Here is a 21,517-nt window from a genome sequence, read left to right as displayed (position 1 = left end):
TCTTCCACCTCTTTGATCTTGTTCTACAGATTGCACCAGTAGAAAATGACAATAGCTATGATGAACTCAAAAGAGATGCAAAGATGTGTTTATCATTAATGTCTCAGGGTTTGCTGTATCCTCAGCAAGTGCCTTTGGTACTTCAGGTGCTAAAACAAGTAAGTCTGGTCAAAACAGCTCAAAGCTTCAGGCTTTCAGATGAATTGTGCAGTAGCTTTATTTTGTTTGTTTGATCTAACCATTATTATTTTAAATGAATGATTAAATGAAAAATGTATGCTTTGGAAATTAAGAGTGTATGAAACAAAAAATATCTGAAAGAGGAAGGTTATCTTAATTGCAACTCTTCCCAAAGCTTTTTTTAAAAATATTATTAGCTTTACATCTCCTCCTTGGTCGTCTACACATTCTTGTTTCTTTTAATATTTATTATTTTTTACTTGTAGACGGCAAGAAGCAATTCTTGGCATGCTAGGTATACCATATTAACCTACCTCCAGACCATGGTGTTCTACAATCTCTTTATCTTTCTCAACAACAAAGAAGCAGTCAATGACATTAGATGGCTGGTTATAAAACTCCTGGAAGATGAACAGCTTGAAGTAAGTCATAGCTTTTACAAATACAGGTAATGTCTTTCACAAATACAAATTCTGTACAAATACACAGAAGCGAAGGCTTGTAATAAGTTATATGAGTAAGTATGTTTGATCATGTTCAAGCTCAGTGAAGAATCTTCAATGTTAATCTACATTCTGCTCCATTTCCCCTGCACCATTCTCAATGCTTTTTTTTTTTTTTTTTGGTATGGTATTTATTTATTGGTGGTGTGGTTATTTGTATTTGCACTGTTAGCGAATATCAGTGAAATCCTTCTTTGGGATGTTTCCGTCCTTTTTTCTTTCTAGAAGAAAGTGGAAACTGGAGTGTGATACACCTCTGCCAAAATAAAAATCCTACTTTAGTTCTTCCTGAAGCTACATTTAAAGCAGCAGTTCTACCTGAGATGTGAAGCTTACTTTTGTCAACAGGAAATTGAAAATAATTTGAATATATGAATTAAAACTTATGGCTGAAAAGGCTTGTCATTACAATCTTTATAAGTACAAGTAAATACTTAGAGAACAGCACTTAGACTGCTTACCCAACCATACCAATATTAGTCTAACCTCTCATGATTCATGTCACTATTTGCTTTAGTGATCTGGAAAGCAAAAGCTGGCAATCCTAGCTAAGTTGTTGCCCGTACCGGTCAGAACACTTACCTTATGATCTTATATAATTTAGAAAAATATGTTTTACTCACTTTAATATACTCTATCTAGTTATTTTTAATGTAGAAAAGTATTCCTCTGTACTGCAGAGATGCAAATCAAAAACTTACCTATGCTCATAACCACTTAGGGTCCTGATGTTACCATGGAAGCTTTTACATTTCTCTAAAAAAAAAAAAAAAAATTAAAAAAAAAACTTGACAGTTCTTGAAAATAATAGGCAAGGTGCAGAGTATTATTATTTATTTCTTTTTATATGCTGGATTTTTAAGATGAGTATCGTTTCAGTAGGACTCCCTGCTTTAAGTAGTGTTTGGTATCTTTACCCTGTGGAACTGAGATCTTTGCTCTTGGTTTTCAAGACTTTTTTTTTGCTTATTTTGATAAAAGGTGCTTGACCTAATCATCCTGCCCACCTTGTTTTGTTTTAATATACAGTTTACACTTCTAATATTGCTAGTATTTTTTCATTTGCCTTTTCCTTGTTGCTGTTTTGTAAAATGATTGCAAAGACTTCTGCAAATGACAATCTCAGATGGCTATGCAGAATGTGAAATAGCAGTATGACAGCAATGCATAGTGACCATGGGTGATAGGACAGTCTGGCTTCTATCAAGTACAAATTCCATGCATCTGGCTTTAAGCATATGTGCCTAGGATTAAAGGGTGCTGTACTTAAATGGAATTATAGGAAATTCTTCTTCGGAAGGTCAGTGGACTTGGACTGCTATGGCTGTGGGCACTAATGTGACCCTGCTGCTCATAAAGGGAAAGAGAACGCAATCCAGAAAATTCTCTCTGTGTACAGCAGTATAACCACTGCTGAACGTAGTGTCTAATTTTCATGCAGTTAAGGTAGATGGAGAGAGCAGCAGGAATGATTTGCAGTTGGGGAAGCATGTTTTGCAGTAAATTGTTCCGTGTACTCAGAAGTAGAGAAGTGAAAGTGACCGTGTTCAACTTCAGGTTATGTTTCAAGTGATAACCAAGTTAATCTGAAAGCATATATTTATATATATATATATATATATTTTTTACAAATTTATCAGCCAGAATTTGATTTATAAAAATATGAAACCATATGAAACACCTACCCAGATAGCTTCCTAGATCAATGTAGTATATACATAGTACCTAGGTGTCTTGAAGAATTTTCCATATTACACTACAATATCACAGTACTTGGAGTATTTTCTTTGTTGTGTAAATTGTTCCTTGCAAGTACTACACGAGTTTTGCTTGTGCTGTTGAATGGTGTTTGCCTTGTTACTTTTTGTTTTGATAGTTTTGATGGTTTTGTAGACCTTGGTCAGTCAGTTCTGAATAGCACCTACTAAGAAAAAAAAACATGCTTGGATGCTTGGTTGGAAGTGTGTTCGTCTGCAGCTCCTTCATAGGTTTTTGCATTCTATAAATCATCATGTGAGTATGATGATCTGTAAATTATTTAGTGTCAGATGTGGTGATTGATTAGCTTCTTAATGTGATTTTAAAGGCTTTTGCTTCTAAGTACTCCTTGCAGCAAAGCATTCCTTTTATTTAGATTATTAATTTATAAATGAAAACAGTTCTAATACAGCAAATAATGATGTAAACAAGTACAGTTCACTGGGGAGCTTGCTCACTTTACAGCCAAGCTTCTTCGTATTCTGCATTTTGCAGTAGCACATCATGTTTCATTTAATAGCTTGGCTCTTCAGAGACTCACAAATTGCTGATAAGCAATACTGGCACATTTTCTCTTCATACTTCTTTATGCTATTAACAAAGCAGATCACGTTTGAATAATATGTTGTAGAAATTTAAGTGGAATGAAGCGAAGTCTCGAGAGCTTATTGTTAACTTACTATGTTTAATTATTGTAGCACTAGCGGCTAAACTCACTGCTTTGTGAAGGTCCAGAACATTATGTTCAAGGATGTAATTTATTATAATCTGCTACATTGGATTCAGAGTGTTGGTGGGTGTTTTGTACTCCACATAGACAAATGTTCTGTTTACAGTTGGTGGTAACAGTATGTACTTACCAATAAATCTGTCAATTGCTGTCAGTGTTCCAACAAGTTGATTTGGATTTCAAGTTAGTAAATTTCCTTGTCAGTCTGCAATTTATTTTAAGTTGGAAGAGAGTTCCTAAGGAAGTCCAATCTGAATATGGTCTTACACTTCTATAACTATACTCTGTGGAGATTTTGAATAGATGAGGTGAATCAGTAAGACTGATGGGGTTATACTTGCTAGCAAGTAATTGGGTTTGAGTTGTCTGTACTTGTAATCCACTAGCAATGCATTGTAGCTATTTTGTAAGGAAGGGGAAAACAAATCTGTATTTTGAATGAATTAGCAATTAGATTAAAATTGAGTTTAGTATTGTTTGTTTGGGTTTCCACGTTAAAAAGGAATATTTTTCCAATGTGTGATTCCATTTTTATTCCAGTAGTTTAAAAACCAAAAATTCACACACAAAAAACTCAGGTCAACCAAGTAAAGAATGCTGGAACGTTAAGGAACTGAATTGTTGACTATGAAGCACTGAAGATAATTGTAATTTATTAACCTCATGTTACTTCTCAAAAAAACCTCTTGTGTTACAGGTAAAACAGAATCAGTTTGCATGACATTTTGTGAACATAGGCTTTGCTTTTGTCAATTCTAATGTCTTCACATATACATAGGCCATGGGAGGGAAGTATGCTTTTGAATAAAGTACACTTTTTTTTCTTCTTGAGAAAGAGCTAACATTAACACATAGACTTAAAAATTTTGTAAAGCAGATTGAGGATTTGGGATGGGTGTCTTGTTTTACAGGTATTTTCAAACTATTTAAAGTTAATCTAGTCTATGATAGGTATTTCTTGACAATTGAGCTAAGTTACTGCATTTGCTTAAGTAGTACGTCACTTTCTAACAAATTATGTAAAGATAGTTCTGTATTGCAGTAGAACACTTTTTTTTTTTATTTATTTTGTTATGAGCCAAAAGGTAAACTAGTAGTTTATGATCTGAGAGAACAGGATGTTTTTAAAATGTTTCTTGGTCAGAGTTTGGTAACTTGGCCAAAACGAATGTGCCCAAAAATATAACTTGTTTCTTGCTGTTCATGTTTGCTTAGTAACTGTGGTATGTGCTATCTCTGGTTGTAGGTGAGAGAAATGGCTGCTACCACTCTAAGTGGTCTTCTACAGTGCAACTTCCTCACTATGGATGGTCCCATGCAGACCCACTTTGAACAGCTATGCAAGATGAGGTTGCCAAAAAAACGAAAACGAGACCTGGGTTCAGCTGTGGATACAATTCCTTCTGGTGGTAAGAAGATTGTTTCAGACTAAAACCATATATTTTGAGAGCAGTTTTGGAAGACATAAGAATTTTTTACTATTCTTAAATGATTATTCTGCAAGCACTCCAGATAGAATTGGGTTTATCCTGTGATTAAGCAATATTTAAAAATAAACACAAACCCAGAGAAACACAAGGCTGGTTGCCCATGCAAATTTTTCTCCTTTCTAAGCATTCGTAACCTGTAATGGGTAACCACATGTCCTTATGTACCTTATTCTCTATTTCTGTGAATACAGTGCAGTCCTAATCTTTTTGAAGTGCTTTGAGAGTTTGCTTTACAGCATAAATAATGAATAAGAATACACTACTACAAAAAAAAAAAAACAACGATGTATTCTTAGGTCAAATTAATTCACTACTTCTCCCAGAATTAAAACTTAAGAGATTTTTTGATTTCCTCTGTACATACTTGACGTAGTTAAGATGATGGGGGATATTTCCTCAGTAAATATAATTTCTTAGCCACCACAACATGTTTTCCCTGCTCACCTATCTCACCTTCTGTTTGTTAGCAGTGTGTTTTTAACAAAACAAAACTTAGTTAACCTTTGTTAGGGACCTGGCTTCCTGACCAGATATCTAGTGTGTCTGGGTCACGTTCCTTTGACCCAGAAAGACTGAGTTTCCATGTCATCGAGTAGCTTGATATTTGAGAGAACATTCTTAACTTGGGAACAGAGGAGATACAGCTCATGAGTGATTTACTGTCTAGCTACTTAAGTTCATTTATCAAAGAAGCTCTCTTGAAATGTTTATAAAATATATAGAAGTTGCGGATGATTTTTTTTACACATTCTTCCACTAAAAATTAAAGATGTGAGAAAGCAGAAGCAAGGTGGAGATCCACAGACTTCTGTGAATTGTACTATACAGTCTGTAAAACCTTCTGGTTTCCTGCAGAGATTTTTGTACTGTTCCAGGGTTGTTGTTGCTTTAAAAGAAAAACAACAACAACAACAAAACACTAAGTTTGACTGTCTCATGAAGTGATGGCTTAGATAAAAGAGTTGCACCTTATTAAATGTAATATTCTGTAATTGTAGACTTGGTTAAACGCCATGCCGGTGTGCTAGGACTTAGTGCATGTATTTTGTCAAGTCCGTATGATGTACCCACCTGGATGCCACAGCTCTTAATGGATCTCAGTGCCCATCTTAACGATCCTCAACCTATTGAGGTAAAAACACTTCATTTTTCTCTTTAGTATACCATGTCTAAAATATGCTTATTCATCTGCTTTCCTATATATATATACATTTAAAAATACCATTAAGAAACTTACTTTCTGCTGCTTTTTATTAAGCATATAGTTTAATTCACAGACAGACTTTCAAGTATTTCAGTGGGTTTCCTGTTCTTGCTTTCAAACTTAAAGCATAAAAAGCTGCAAGAGCTATATCTACAGTGAGGAAATAGTTTTGATTGTCTTTTTTTTTTATCTTAAAATTGTTACTTTCATATATACCTACAAAGATAGAATTGGGGGGAGGGGGGTGACTAGAAAATATCAAACTGAACAACAGCAACAAAACACTAAAATCTTTAAAACAAAGTTTCATAAGCAATTCTAGAAATGAGTTTTTAGTGAAGCGGTTACTTTAACTATATTTTTGCTTTGTGTGTTTTGTTTTCTTGACCTTTTCTGTGTTAAACATGAATTTACTTGCTGAAGGATTCCTTAGATTTAACAAACTTTGCTATGGTGTGTTTTCCTGAATCAAGAAACTGGACTGAGTGGACTTAATTATTTTAGTAACAGAAGATTGTTTTTCTCTCATTTGATTTTCCTGCATGCCTTCTGTGTTAGATTCATCCACTGTTTCTCGTGTTTTGAGACCTGAACCATTCCTTTGAAAAACTTGAGGAAAAGGGGAAAACAATTTCACATATACTTTATAAGGAGCTATTATTTTTTTCAGATTTGAAATTGTTGGTCAAATAATTCATTTTGTAGGAATGTTGGAATTGTGATGCTAGTCAAAAGACTATAACCAGAACTGAAAAAATTAAAATACGAAATTCTTCAGAGCCAGTCTAGCTTCTGTAGCTGTTTGAACAATTCTCTCAGTATCATTTTTATGTTTAACATTTGTTTTGCCATGGAGCTTAAATCTACAATAGATACAGATCAATACTGATTGTCTCCTGTGCAGATGACTGTGAAAAAAACACTGTCAAATTTCCGGAGGACCCATCATGACAACTGGCAGGAGCATAAACAGCAGTTCACAGATGACCAGCTACTAGTGCTTACTGACCTCTTGGTTTCACCATGCTATTATGCATAGATAGGTAAGATTTTTTTTTTTTTTTGACATAAATTAACAGAAGCAGCAGTCTTACGAAATCTACTCTAGCTCTCCAACCTAACATAGCATAGAAAGGAATCTTTCAACCACAGGGAGAATATGTCACCAAATAACAGTTCCTTGTGTCTCCATTGTTCTGTTCGGGATCAGATTTATTTTGGGGTAATTATTGTTGCCCATATTTTTTCATGTGTCCCTATATTACATGAGAATTTTGATAGGATACTCTTCTTGAATATGGGCGATCCTTCTCACCATTTTGTGCCAGTTGGATGCCTTTCAAATGTCTGTCAGTTTCACTAGAGGCCAAGTGCCTGATGCTTTGTACTTGTGATGTCTCTGAGGACTTTAGCCTGCTACCTGGTACAGTATATCTTCTGGGTGTTACGATGGGAAATAACCATGGACAAACTGTTCCCTCTTCTGCAGTATGGCTTTCCTAATAGGTCTCTTCACAGACATGTCCAGAAAGAGCAAATCCAATCCCAGAGTTTCTCTTAAGCTGCAAGATTCTGATGTCTTCTGTGATGTTTTGTGATGGTATTTGAAGATAAATTTTAATTTGTTTTCATTTTGTTCTGTAGTAATAGCATGAAGCAGTAATTGTGTTCTGAATTTTTTATTTCAGGCTTCTCCTGGAAAAATGAGGATGTGGGAGCCTTTCTGAAAAATAAAGGAAACTCAAAGAAATTTATCATGTAGAAAACTTTGTCTGGGAAATCCTGATGCCTAATCAAAACCACTTTTAAATGCATACATAAAGGCCTGGTTCTATTCAAAAAGAATTTCACCTCCCTGGGGAGCAGCTGTGGGAGTCCCATAGTCTCCCTGTAACTGCGTTCACAGAGCCTGATCATGAGTTTATTGAAAGACCCTTTTCATTGGCCCGCATTACACATCAGTCTTGTTTCTGCTTTATTGCACACAGTGACTTACACTGCACATTTCTTACCCTCTTTTTCTGACCCTTCTTCCCAGCTGTTTCTGACATCCAAGCTATGCAGAAGCAGAGAGTGCTGCAAATCAGAATATACTCAGTGAAGATCTCCGATTCTGTTGATGCATCTTGTTATCTAGTCAACGTAAAAGACCAGGAACTTAGTCTTTCTCAGAGTTTATTTTTCACTACTTGGATTTCAGTGCCCGTCAAATGAAGGGCTCTATATCATTCAGTCCACCTCAGGGCAGGATTGCCTTTTTGTATCTTGTTGAAATGTAAATAGCTGACTTTGTCTGTGCAGTATAGATGATGGCAGGACAAAATGTGGGGAGTGAAAGCTCGTACTGCATGGTGAGGTCTTCACTGATAGCTCGACCACGTGGAATAAAAATCTATGATTATCTGAATATTTTTAAGAGTGAAGGACTATGGGTATTTCTAATTAGAGCCCACAGGTAAGAAATTGTGGACTATGAAGTGAAGGTTGAATTTACAGAATGAAATGTATGTGTAGTGTGAAAAGGCACTGAATGGCTGACTGTTTTTAACTGTGTGCGCTCATAAAGATTGTCACTATTTGAGCAAGCATACCTTGCTCAAAGATTGTGGAAGCTCTGTATTTTATTTTTTTTGCCTGCAGCTTTATTCAGAGACTGGTATCTATTGGCTATTTAACAACATGTTTAATATGTGTTACATAGTTGTAAAAGACTGTATAAATTGTAGAGGCATTGCATTGACAAAACATTGTACAGTTTGCAACCTTTTACATAATACCATTGTGAGATTAATTTGTAAAGATTCATACTTAGGTGTTAATACAGTAGTAGTTCTGGCTTTTGTATCAAATCAAATGCCATTATTAGTTTTTTAAATTATTTTCTTTAACAGTATCTCTTCATGTCTAAAAGGCAGAGGTTTTGATTTGGTTTTCTTGTATCTCATTTATTACTATGTCTCATTCAGATTTTAACGAATATTTGTGGCCATCTCTAAATGCTGGCATGACATATTCTGATGTGATAAATTCATAGAACGTGAGGTACATGGAAATAATGCGTAAGCTGGCGTGTTTCAATTTTCATGCAGACCTGCAGGAGCACTAATACGTTTCGAGCAATCTACCTGCTGAGTGTGTGACTCATTCCAAACTTCAAAGCACAGCAGTGTTCCTGGTGCAGTATTTAATGAGTGTCAGCACACAGATGTAACCACTGTATAGCGTAGTGCCAAAATTATTATTTCAATTGTGTATGTAGTTTAAGACCCAATAAATGGATTGTTTGTAACATCTGCTTTTTTTTTTTTTTTTTGCATTTCTGAAGTGGAAGTTTCTTATTTTGAGACTGAACTTAAGGTTGTTTACTGTGCTTTTTAGCTTTTTGTGTGAGGTGTGTGTTTATCATGGAACTTGGCACTGAGTTAAGGCAGCATTAAAGACAATTAAAGATGTAGCTCTAATGAGTGGGACACTAGCTTTTATATTTTTACATGAAAATATCTTGCACCTGGTGAGACTTGCAATAAAATTTTTGAGAAGTATGCTTAAAATTGGAAAAAATGTTATGCTTTAAAAGTTAGTTTGAAGTGGAAGATTGTTTTGCTTAAATAAAAGTATTAGAAAGTATTTGCTGGAAGTTATGATCTTCAAAGTACCTGTTGGCTGGTTAACTGCTATCACAGCAGACGTTATCTGTGTTGTCTTGCCTTCACCAGGAACAGCTAATAATAGGATCCAGCTCTGCTGCTTTTTGCCATAGCTGGGATTTTCTCTTCTTGTGTGTCTGTAGTCAGTGTAGCTGAAATTAGTTGTGATGGTGAGGATCCATCCCTGAGGAGGGAACCATTCTGTAGTCAGAGCTATGGTTGCAAATAAGTAGGTGGTATTATTTCACAGTAACTGTTTATAAATTGGTAATAAATTACTGATGGGATCTTGTCCGAACAGATCCCCCAGAAAATAGAGTGCCTGTTCAAAGTACAGTTCTGTAGGGTGAAATGTGATAGTATGAGAAAACTTGAACTGACGCTTTGTGGGCAAAAGATTAAATTAAAGCCTTTGTTCTGAGGATGTAGGAATAACTTTGAGTTATTCATCACATATTGTAACTTCTCTGCTGCAAGCAATCTGTGCACACAATCAGTTCTGGGCTTACCATCACTTTGCTCAATCGCATGATGAAAGAGGAGAGTGGAGTAGAACATTATTCAGGACTTCATCTTGCTTCCCATTACTCACTTTCCATTATAAATCACTGTTCTCAAAGGCAACCTTGTGACCTTTCCTTATGAAACAAGATTGTTCACAAAGCTTGCTTAGCCTTTTTTTTTTTTTTTTTTTTTTTTTGTATTGTTAGATCGAGTGGTTGTTGAGCACTTAATGACTGGTTCTGATGAACTGTTAAGCAACATTCAGTCCCCAGTCTCTATTCTGGCATGGACATTTCTAGGACTTTTCTCCTAAGATGGACTGTCCTCTGATGCTTTCCTCTGTCTGCTCGCAGCTCTCAAAGTAGGGAAGAAATAGCTTGTCCTTGCCTGAAGCCTTAGAGATTAAAATGCAATGACTCAGTTTGCAGAGGGAGACATTTCAAGAGTGAGAAGATGGATTTATTCCCCTTGAACAGTAATGGAGGTGAAAAAAGATGCTGGAGACTGTTTGGTATGTCCTTGATAGCCTTAGTTGACCGTATGTCAGTCTGCAAAAGCAACCTCAGTGACCATCCTGCTCAAAGCAGCAAAGATTGAATGGTGATGCTGTCGTAAGGCAGAATTCATTTCTTGGGGTTGCTTGGGTTTTGGGTCTGTGGTGGTGTGTTTGTTGTTTTGTTTTTTTTTTTTTGCTTGAGTTACAGTGACTTAGCTGTCTTGCTAAATTATTAAGAATGGAGCGATCATCTATATTTACATAATCAAGTGGGTATATCTGCATTTGAAAACCTGCTGAAATCACGGCAAAGGCATAATGCTTTTGATAAGACTTGAACTGGTTTTGGGTGGCACCACAGACTCAGCATTGGTGGGTTGTGTGACTAACGAGTTAAGCTAACGTGTGTGGATTTTAAGAAAATGAAAGAGGAAAAGGGATGAACATCAATGTATCTGATATGGAACATTATGACTCATGTTCTTTTCATGTCCATGTTTATGCCCTCTCATCTTTTTTACTTCTTAAACCAGCCTAGTGCTGGGAGTTCTGTCCTTGGTACACATGTATGATATCTCTCCTATCGATTTCTCAGTTAGGCGTCCCCAGCATCCCATATTCACCACTCAGTCTCACGCTTTCTTCCATAGCTTCAGAATTCCTGGAATCGTGCAGCAGAGACTTGGCTTTCCTTTTCTACTGTGCTGTAGAAGACACAATAATCTGGTAAGGTGAAGGGGGAAGAAGGGGAAGTATTGATCCATAGAATGTTTTGTTAACCAATGTCCTTGCAGGATTTTAACTTTAGCCCTGCTGTAAATTATCAACAAATTTGTTTTACATTCTCACTGGCGTGCAGTAGTGGGAATGCAGCATTTATGGATTCCCCATCACAAAATACTTGCTGTACAGTCACATTGCTATACAGGTTTGGGGTGGGGGACATGTTTTTCCAGTGAGGGGGGGGATAAGTTAACCTAAACTAAACCTGACTTTGAGGTTCTCTGCAGGCTAGAGGTAACCATGCACTGGAGAAGAGGTTTCACAGTCTTTAATCTAGCAAGGTGCTTTTGAGGCACTAGGGCAGAGGTCATTTCGGTCTACTGCAAGGAACTGGCAGTTCTACTACAGAAGAAAACTCAAAACTGTGCGGGAGGTGCAGAATATTGCCAAGATGTTTAAGGCAATGCACACAAATTATGGGCAAATCACACCTGGTTTGCTCTGAGGGTTTTTTCTTCTCTCTTGGTCAACAAATGCCTCCCAAAGCTATTAAAAGATATTTAGAACTCCATGAGCTGAGAATAAAAAAATGGTTACTGTTCTCTCCCTGGGAAGGACAGTAACTCTCAGTTAAAGTATTCTTGAATCAGGGGTTCTCCCAGCACAGACAACAGCTCGGACAGTTGCCTACAAAAGTTGCTAGCAAAATTATCAGTGATTTCTGATGGATTAGAGCACAGCGATTAGAGGAATTCTTTGTATCCTAAAGGGGCAGACTGTTCAAAGGGTGAAAGAGAGCCTTGTATTTTTCTGATTCTAGGTTGGATGTCTTCTTCAGCCTTTGCTTGTGGAAGTTAGGCCTGCTTTTCCTGCTTGGGCTCTTAGCACCATCACTGCAGATATTCTCTATAAATTAGCGGGGCAGACTTTGCTGCTAGAGAGGGAGGAGGGCACCTACTGTCCTTGGGGAATAGTGAGAGGTGTGCTGGGAAGTAGGAGGAGCAGTCATTTTTGATTGGTATGCATCTTAAAAAAAAAAAAAAAAAAGTTAAAAAAAAATTGAAAAGGCAGTAAACTCAATAAATTTGTTCTGATAATAAGTCTAGTGAGATTAGCAATAAATTTAGGGAGTAGCCTCAATGAGTTCATGCAGAAAGGTTTCTATCAAGAGAAAAAAAGCCTTAACTGTCTTTTACTTCTATTCTTTTGGGTTAATTCACCCTTCTGTTATTCCAGCATCTTTCCCCTAAAGCTGTTTTGTTAAAATGCTGAGGCACTGATCCACTTGCATTGGGGTGGGAGGCAGGCAGGCTTCCACAATTAAAATAACTCCAATTTCTTGTGGTAAATATATACAAGATTTGACACTTTAAAAAAAAAAAATGTCTAGGGAACACAATTTAGCCTCGTGCTGAGAACTCTGACAAATATTTGATGCCTCATAGTTCTAGAGAGCTGGTTTGTTTTTTTTTTTCAAATTGGTTTAAGGAAGGCCTTGAGAGTGCTGTAAAGTAGGAGTTAATATCCTACTACCTTGTGTGAGGTGCTGCAAAAGCTGTTGCTCCTGTGATTGCCTTGCAAAACCTACACTCATTTTTCCCCTGCTCTTTTCCCCTGTCCCAAACTTTGGCAGTTCTCTTAAAAAAAGGGCTGAGCAAGAGGGACTGCGCAGTGTCTCACGTTCCCATGGAGATGTGTGCTGCCTCAGTTCGTCTCACTCCCCAACTACAGGACCTGTGTTCTAATCACTTCCCTTCTGCTCACTGCCTCCCGTAGTCTTCGTGGGCGCTCAGCTGAGCGCATGCTGCTATCTGCAGCATTTCTGAATGCACATCACTGAAGTTCCATCCAGGCTCATGCTTTTCTACTGAAATGTTGGAGGCTTGCAGGCTATAGTAACTCCTAACACCTATTCCTTCATTTCAAACTACAGTTCATAACTATAGAGGTATAAAATACCTAATAAAACAAAAACCCTTGCTTTTCATGTGCCTAAGTCCTGTGTTAATGAGATAAGTGACAAGCTAAACTAGTTACTGTTAGAAAATGGCAGACATCTGGCATTTTGCACATAGCTAGTTCTAAATACCTTTTTTGTAAGGTCCAAGTCTTACACTTCTGAAAAGTGGATTTAGAACTCAGGCTCTCATAGAGTGGTTTCAAAAGCACACACGAGATCAGTCTCTTGCTAACTCCTTTAAAATGCATGGCCTCACAAAAAAAAAAAAGTCCCATTAGGCATATGCAGTCTTCTTTCCATGTGTGCTTCTACCTGCTAAACTGAAGGAAATCGGGAAGTCTAACTGTGGTCACCCAAGTTTGAGCATTTGGTCAAATAATGTAGTATTTGGAATTACATTAGACTTTTCCATCTTTTTAAAGGACTCACATTTTGCAAGAAGTTGTGTTATTACTTTTTTTTTGATAAGTGACAACACAGAAGTAGTCAAGTCTAATGTAGACTCAGGCATTAGGCATAATGTGAAACTAAGGTCAGAGTTCTTAGTGTCTTGCTTACAAGGATGCGGGTATTTGTGCTCGCATTAGTTTCACTTACAATCATCTCTGTTTCCTCAGCATTAATCACTTTGAAGTAATGGACTCTTGCATTACACTGCTATTTTGTCAGTCTCATTTAATCATACAGTTAAGCATGATCTGATGTTTATAAATAAGAAAACTCAGGGAGATCCCAGCTCATCATTGAAAAAAATCGTACTCAGAAGGGCCAGGATTCACCCACAGAATTCAAATTAGCCATGACTGGAGAATAAAAATACAAGCAAGAGCTAAAATAAAAGTGATAGGCAAGCTGAGAGGCTTGAAGCCCTAGGAAAACATGGGTGTGATGTTCTGGGTTTTGTCCATCTTCATTGCAACTAATTTAAGAACAAAACCAATGTGAAATGGCCCAGACCAATGTGCCCAGGTTCCAGCCTGCTCTCATGGCTGCTAGCTTTTCCCAGTAGCAGACCACATAGCAAGGCTGGACTGATTGCCAGCTGGAGGTTGTGCTTAGCATGCAAGGCTTGTCGGCCTGGCTGCTCTTGTGAGTCATAGGTTTACTGAAAGAAATTGCTCTTAGTTTTAGAAAGAAATGTGTTGAAAAATAAACTACCAAGTAGCACTGACAAGCCATCAGATGGCAACCTAATGATCTTGTCACTGCCTTGATGCTTCTGCAAAGCACTGGTGTCCTGCAGGATTGCTGAGGGTAGGGGAAGGTTATTAAGATGATATCCAGATTGATATATATGAGTCTATGTGGGAATGTACGCTATAAGACAAGTGCCCATGCAGAAGTCAGAAGTACTGCATCTGCTGTATTTTCATAGCACTTTTGTGCCTTTACCTGGCTGGACTTTCACTGAGAACACAGTAGAGGTGACTGACATTGATGTCCCTGTCTTCTGCCTACCAGGGCCCTTTGCTGGCTTGCAGAACACGTGCTGAGCCTTTCCTGATCTCCTAGCCCATGTAAGTGATTCTCTAAATGATCCACTTAGTGTTGAGACATCCAGTACACCATTGCTTCACAAATACAGCACTCCCATTTAAAGTATTTAATATTTATACTGTATTTATTCTTTATCCCTTTACTGCTACTGTTGTGTTTGTTTTTTTTTAAATCTTATTTGCTGCGGGAAGATGGATGTTTCCTTACTCTAGCTTCTGAGCCATCAGGGAAGGGCATTCACACAGGAACGTAACGCAGAAGCGCAGGCAAGAGAAGATGCAGCGTGCAAACCTGCCTTAACTTTTTATGATGAACAGTTTGGGGTTTGGGGCAGGTGTGTTGGTGGTGTAAAGTCAACAGGGAAGAACCCTGAAGCCTTGAGTGGCCAGCTGTTGACTCAGTGTCCTGTTAAGGGTAGGGCTGGGCCATGACTTGTCCTAAAACCTCCTAAACCCTCCAGGTGCATTCTCTGTGCTGGCTTCGCAGCTTTGCAGTGCCTGTCCCTGTGCAGGATGGTGCTCCCGCCGCAGGACAGGACGGACAGGGACCATTTGACATGCAGGATGGAATAGATCAAAACCGAAGTCCAAGGGCAGCCGCGTTTGGGGCAGCTGCTGCTCAGCATCACCCCTGGCCCCTTTCCCCCGGGGCTCTCCCCGCACGCAGGGCGCTGCCAGGCCCCGCTCTCTCCCCGTGCCTCAGCGGCTGCCGCCTCCTTTTGCTCTCCTCCTCCCTCTGGCCCGGGGTCTCACCCCCCGCTCCCTCAGCCCTTCCCCGGGGCCGCGGCGCTGCCGTGGGGCCGGGCGCGGGTGCGAGCTCCGCGGCCTCGCCTCAGCCGCCGGCGCCGCGCCGGGGGGAGCGGGGCGGGGGCCGGGAGGCGCCGCCGGGGCCCCGGCGCCGAGCGGGGAAGGGGCCGGGCCGGGCCGCGGCGGCGGGCGCCATGGCGGGGCGGGCGGCGCCTGGCCGCGGGCAGCCCTGAGGGAGCGGCGGCGGCGGTGGCGGGCGGCCCCCGCCATGGGCCCGCCTCGGCCGCGGTGAGGCGGCGATGAACGCGTCGGGGCGGCTGCCGGCGGGGGGCGAGGAGGAGCCCCCCGGCACCGCGCTGCTGCCGCTGGGCGGGAACGGCAGCGCCGCCGGGGGGCTGCGGGAGGGCACCCACACGGCCACCCTGGCGGCCTGCGCCTCGCTGCTGGCGCTCGTCTTCTGCCTGGGCTCCTACGGCAACCTCATCGTCTTCTTGTCCTTCTTCGACCCGGCCCTCAGGAAATTCAGGACCAACTTCGACTTCATGATCCTCAACCTCTCCTTCTGCGACCTCTTCATCTGCGGGGTGGCCGCCCCCATGTTTGCCTTTGTCCTCTTCTTCGACTCGGCGCGAGGCGCCCCGGGCACCTTCTGCTTCGCCTTCCACCTCACCAGCTCCGGCTTCATCATCATGTCGCTCAAGACGGTGGCGGTCATTGCCTTGCACCGGCTGCGCATGGTCCTGGGGAAGCAGCCACACCGCGCCGCCTCCTTCCCCTGCACCCTGCTCCTCACCCTGCTCCTCTGGGCCACCAGCTTCACCCTGGCCACCCTGGCCACCTTGAAAACCCGCGGCTCCCGCCTCTGCCTGCCCATGTCCAGCTTCGCCAGCGGGGAGGGGAAGATTATCCTCTACCTCTACGTCACCGACTTCATCTGCTGCGTGGCTGTGGTGTCCATCTCCTACGTCATGATCGCCCAGGCCCTGCGGAGGAACGCCCAGGTGAGGAAGTGCCCACCCGTGGTGGCCATGGACACCTCCAGACCCCAGCCCTTCGTGGGGCCCCGTGCCGCCGGGGCTGAGGAAGGCATGCAGAGCGCCTTGCCTGCCTTGTACAGGAACCAGAGCTCCAGCAAGCCACAACACATCCAGGCACACGGCTACGCCAAGCACCTCGGCCTGCCGCCAGCCCCTGCCACCAGCCGACTCCAGCTCGTGTCAGCAGTCAACCTGTCCGCAGCCAAAGACTCTAGGGCAGTGGTGACGTGCATTGTCATTGTGCTTTCTGTCTTGGTGTGCTGCCTGCCCCTGGGCATCTCTTTGATGCAGGACATGCTGTCCAGCAGCGGGAGCTTTGTGCTCTACCAGTTTGAGCTGTGTGGATTTACCCTAATTTTTTTCAAATCTGGATTAAATCCTTTTATATATTCCCGCAACAGCGCTGGACTTCGGAGACGAGTCCTCTGGTGCCTGCAGTACCTAGCCCTTGTCTTTTTCTGCTGCAAGCAGAAGACAAGGCTTCAAGCCATGGGCAAAGGCAGCCTGGAAGTCAATAGGAATAAGTCATCCCACCATGAGACCAATTCAGCGTACATGTTGTCTCCAAAACCCCAGAAAAAGCTTGTGGATCAAGCCTGTGGTCCCAGTCATTCCAAGGAAAGCGTGCTGAGTCCCAAGGCATCTTTTGGGCATCAGCACTATGCACAGAGCAGCTCAACCCCCATGAACACCCGAATTGAGCCCTATTACAGTATCTATAACAGCAGCCCTTCCCAGGAAGTGAGCACCCCAAATAGCTTACAGCCAGTGAACTCAACTTTTGGATTTACCAAATCCTATGTTGCCATGCATTATCACACCACCAATGATTTGGTGCGAGACTATGACAGTGCTTCGACCAAGCAGATACCGGTACCCTCGGTGTAACCTTGAGAAAGCAGTTCTGGTTCTGATCTAGCTGGTTTAGTGGGTCCCCATTTTTGCTTTTGTTAATGATTATTCTAAACACAGTGATACTGCTGCCAATTAAAAAAAAAAAAAAAGGCAACAACAACACTAGTGTTAATATCTAGCTATTTGCATTTAAAGTGAATGCTAGGGTATTACTTCTGTGTTGTTTTCTTGAATTTCTGTGGCAAGTCAGAGGGGGCAGTATTTTAGACTTGTATTTGGAATCATTACACCAGAATGTTTTTGTTACAAAATTTTACCACTGGACCCGTTAAAAAGATGTTAGTGCTATAACTACGTGATTTGCTACGTTATGAGGTAAAATATCTCAGAGTACAGTCTGAGGCTGTGGCAGAAGTATTATCTGTTAAATTGCATACTTGCCATATTTTCAAACAGGAAGAACTGGAAGGATGCTTGGTATTTTAATACTTAGGTTTAAACTTGCATTTGCAGAAGGTTGGAAGAATTGGTGGTATTTAGCTGTAGCAAGTGTCAGTAATAACAAAATTTCCATGAATTTCAGGTGAAGTTTAGGATTTCAGCCTTTCAGCTTTCCAAAGCAGGACGAGGCATTTTACAAACAGCAGTATCCTGCCACTGGGGAGGGAATTTTGAGAAGTGTCATGGTACCATAATGAGCCTCTGAAGTGTGTGTGTATATATATGTTGATTTCTGCTGTACATTTATTTTAAGGATTGGTGCCATTATATATCCCAAAATAATATATTTGGATAAGTATTTTTCACTTTCTAGAAATAACCGTCCGATACCGATTACATGTTTTATTGAGGATAAATACAAGCATTGCAATATTATAATACTGACAGCTATTAATAATGCACTTACCTTTGGAGTATTCTAATTCATAAACTTACACGAAGAGTAGTGTTGCTGGTTGTGTTTTTGTTTGACTACTTAAAAGCAGGAAATGGAGAGATGCAGCTGTAATACTCATGACAGGTAAAACTGACAACTGTTAATAACTGTTAATTAAATGTTAATAACATTTGTTGAAACATTATGACTGAGTAACAAGACGACTACAAGTTTTTGAGATTTTCTTGGGAAGTCTACCATCAGTTTGATTTAAAGACTAATAATGTGTCTACTCATACTCTTTATCTAGTGGTTGACACAGTGAGCAAATAACGGAAGTTAAATATTTTTTCTAAATTCAACCACTTGTGTTTTGTAATGTGTTGTGGAAATTCCATATGAAACAGAATAATCTGGAGGCATTTAAATTCTTGACAATTACTGCTTGAAGTGGCCAGATCTTTTCAAAGCAAGCAATCACCCTTCAGCTTCTATTGACTTCAGCAAAGCCTTAGTATCTCCAGAATAATTGTGCCACAGACTTTTGGTGCCTCGTGATAGGAAAATGCCACATCTTTAACAAAGTGATAGTGATGGAAAGATGACTTGTTACTTTAGAAACATTTGCATCATTGCCGTGTGTAAGTTGTTGGTTTAGGCTATTTGTTGACTAAACAATTTTCAAGATTTTCCTGGAAGGCTATTACATTATGAACACTGTTCTTTAACACTCTGAATTTTAATTAATTTTGAGTAATTCAAGACAGCTTTATTGCAATAAAATGTTCTGAACAACTTTCTAATACAAATGTAAAATTGGAATTATTTCAATAAGTCTTTTTCTTTCTGCCCAGATATTTTTCTCTATAAACTAATAACATGGTTCTTACTGAAGCAATTACAAAAGATAACTAAAAGATTTGTCGTGTTTTGTTTTGTTTTCCTTTTTGTCTTTGCATTTGTCTTCAGTACAGAACGTCCTAATCTGGGGGAAAAAATATGTGGGATCTGTTTCCTTAACAGAAATTATAATTTCAGATTGGAAAGAGTACAGGGAAGGGCCCCAGAAGCGGTTGCGAGGTGGGGTCCTGTATGTACCTTGTGGGAGTTAAAGATGTGTGTTAGGACTGGTTTTGACATATTAAGCAGGTTTTGAGTTTGCAGCATGTGTGCCCAATTCCATACCATTCATTTGTTTTAGATCACATGAACTTCATCACATGATAGAAAGTTAAATCCTCCTTACCTTATTCACAAAAGTAATTTGTGTGAGTACTCATATGGGAATGAAGGGAAGAAGGTGCACCTTGAGGACAGAAGGAGGTTTTACTGCTTTTATGTGATGTGTAATTAAGACAAATGAAGTGAAGCTCCTCAAAAACACTTTGCAATATTGTTCTTCTGTTTAGCCCCTGGTGCCCGTTGCGCCCTTTAAACAACCAACATGTTAATAAGTTTATAGTGTTAGATAGGAAAGTGTAACAACTTCAATCTGTGGTAGGAACAATATCCGATTAATTTTTCAATTCTCTTTAGTAACTTCTGGGGGAGTAAAAAGGAGTGATTTGATTTTGAAAATAGGTAGCCATGACTTTTTAGAAGTATAATCTAAACCCAAGCAATCATTTATATGATAAAAATTACTTGCTTTAGACTCTTCTGTGGTGTATCTTTTCTTTTTTTTTTTCCCTTTATTCCCTTTGTGGTATTAATACCAGCTTCTGCTGAGCACAGAACCAGTATAGCATGACTGAGAAGTGTGAAGTTAAAATATACAAAGGCAATTAATTGGAAGCAACATAGTGCTGGAAAAAGATGGAAAGTGTATGGGAAGACAGACTGAGAAGAGAGGAAATGTGTAAGAGAGTAAGTAATGTAAGTATCTGAATACTGAACAGTTTAGAAAAAGTAGGTCTTAGTTATGGCGGTCCATGTATGAGCAAGAAAGTATCTTGGGAATATGAAAGTAGAAAATTCTAAGACTGGTAATGCACTGCACTTTTCTTGCTGCCCGTATGTATGCTATGAACCTGCTTGCTGCAGAACTATTAAGAAAAAAGTAGGAAGATTTAACAGGAACTTCATGTGGGTAGTATGACTATCCAAGAACCTGATAGTTAATGCCAACACAGTTTAGAGTGGATATGAAATGTTTACTCCACGAATTAAAGCATTCTTGATTTGTGGGGTTAAGGTGAAGCCATTGTGGTGGAATAGGTTTTCCAATATACATTTTCAGTGTATTTTTCAGCATCTTCTGAAGTCACTGGTGTTGGCCACTGTCACACAGGTGGTACTAGACCAGGTAAAGATAAGTTATTTGGATTTGCTCATCTTATGAATGAATCCAGGTTGTGGTATACTAAATGATTTGTTCTCATCTGATACTTATTTACTGTCATGGTTTGTTGATTTCACCTCAATGTAGGAGTAAGATTTATTTTTTTCCCCAAATAAAAATTAAGTAGCAGTCAGTGATGATAGCGACTATGCAGAGACGGCGCTGATTCCATTTGAAATGGATTAGGCTGGTTGTGTCAAGTGAAACTTTCTTAAATCTAAATATTATACAGACTTTTTTTGCTTATTGTTCAGAGGTTTGCGATAACACTTTAAATAAAGCACACACCAGTTATTTAACAGTAGAGACTGACACACTCGGCTAGCTCTTTCTTGACCATCTGGTTGTATGTGTTCATCTGCAATTATAAAGGATTTATGTCTGTCGTCTTCTGCCATGTAACCAAATGATACAGCACTGTGGATTTGCATCTCTTGGATGGCTACATTAAGTAAGTCTTTAATCTTTTCTTGCTAAACCACAGAAGGAAAGTTTTACCTGTCTACTACTGTAGTTTGTGTCTTTCTTGTACATAGACTTAGTGTGCTCTATATCTGAAGCTGTACTAGAACAGCATCTGAACTACGTCCTTGTCTTTGAATGTCACCACTTTTTATTATTTCTGCAATAATCTCCAAAAGATATTTAGGATATGTGCTGTGACTCAAGCTGTTCTTCCTTTCAGGTGACATCCACAACATTTTAAGAAATGCTAGAAATAGCTGAATAAAATCAAACAAGCAGAAATGAAAGGCTCTTCATCAGTGCTGGGATCTCAGCCCTTTGGATAATGGATTATTTTTTTCAGGCTGATTAATGTGCACCCTACAAAACTGTTAGTAACCTCCCATGGGATTGATCTGAGACATACCCAAGTTGCAACACAGCAGGCTTTGCAGAAGGTAATCACAGAAACACTTTTATTTGACTGCAGGCTTTCCAGGCACAATCTTTACAAGTTCTTTTATC

General features: G+C 39.8%; 2 protein-coding genes across 2 annotated transcripts in view; both read left to right on the top strand.

The window, feature by feature from the left end:
- The window catches only part of PSME4 (proteasome activator subunit 4), a 61,560-nt gene extending 52,404 nt beyond the window's left edge, over window positions 1-9,156 (top strand). The window contains exons 42-47 of the mRNA XM_084284879.1: window positions 30-158; window positions 447-602; window positions 4,418-4,580; window positions 5,660-5,793; window positions 6,770-6,908; window positions 7,554-9,156. Coding sequence (XP_084141005.1) covers window positions 30-158; window positions 447-602; window positions 4,418-4,580; window positions 5,660-5,793; window positions 6,770-6,904 — 717 coding nt within the window. The 3' untranslated portion in view covers window positions 6,905-6,908; window positions 7,554-9,156. The remainder of the gene's footprint in view (window positions 1-29; window positions 159-446; window positions 603-4,417; window positions 4,581-5,659; window positions 5,794-6,769; window positions 6,909-7,553) is intronic.
- A 6,550-nt stretch (window positions 9,157-15,706) lies between these two features.
- GPR75 (G protein-coupled receptor 75) lies at window positions 15,707-17,576 on the top strand. The gene has a single exon (XM_084284770.1). It carries the CDS (start codon window positions 15,738-15,740, stop codon window positions 17,361-17,363), a length of 1,626 nt encoding a protein of 541 aa, XP_084140896.1. The 5' UTR covers window positions 15,707-15,737; the 3' UTR covers window positions 17,364-17,576.
- Window positions 17,577-21,517: the final 3,941 nt, after the last annotated feature.

The sequence above is a fragment of the Netta rufina genome (genome assembly GCF_964035555.1).
Source record: "Netta rufina genome assembly, chromosome: 3".
NCBI lineage: Eukaryota > Metazoa > Chordata > Aves > Anseriformes > Anatidae > Netta > Netta rufina.
Note: the sequence above shows the minus strand (reverse complement) of the source record. Positions and strands in the feature narration are given on the sequence as shown.

Coding starts and splice junctions, on each gene's coding strand:
- GPR75 (XM_084284770.1), top strand. CDS start 15,738: ATGAACGCGTCGGGGCGGCTGCCGGCGGGGGGCGAGGAGGAGCCCCCC.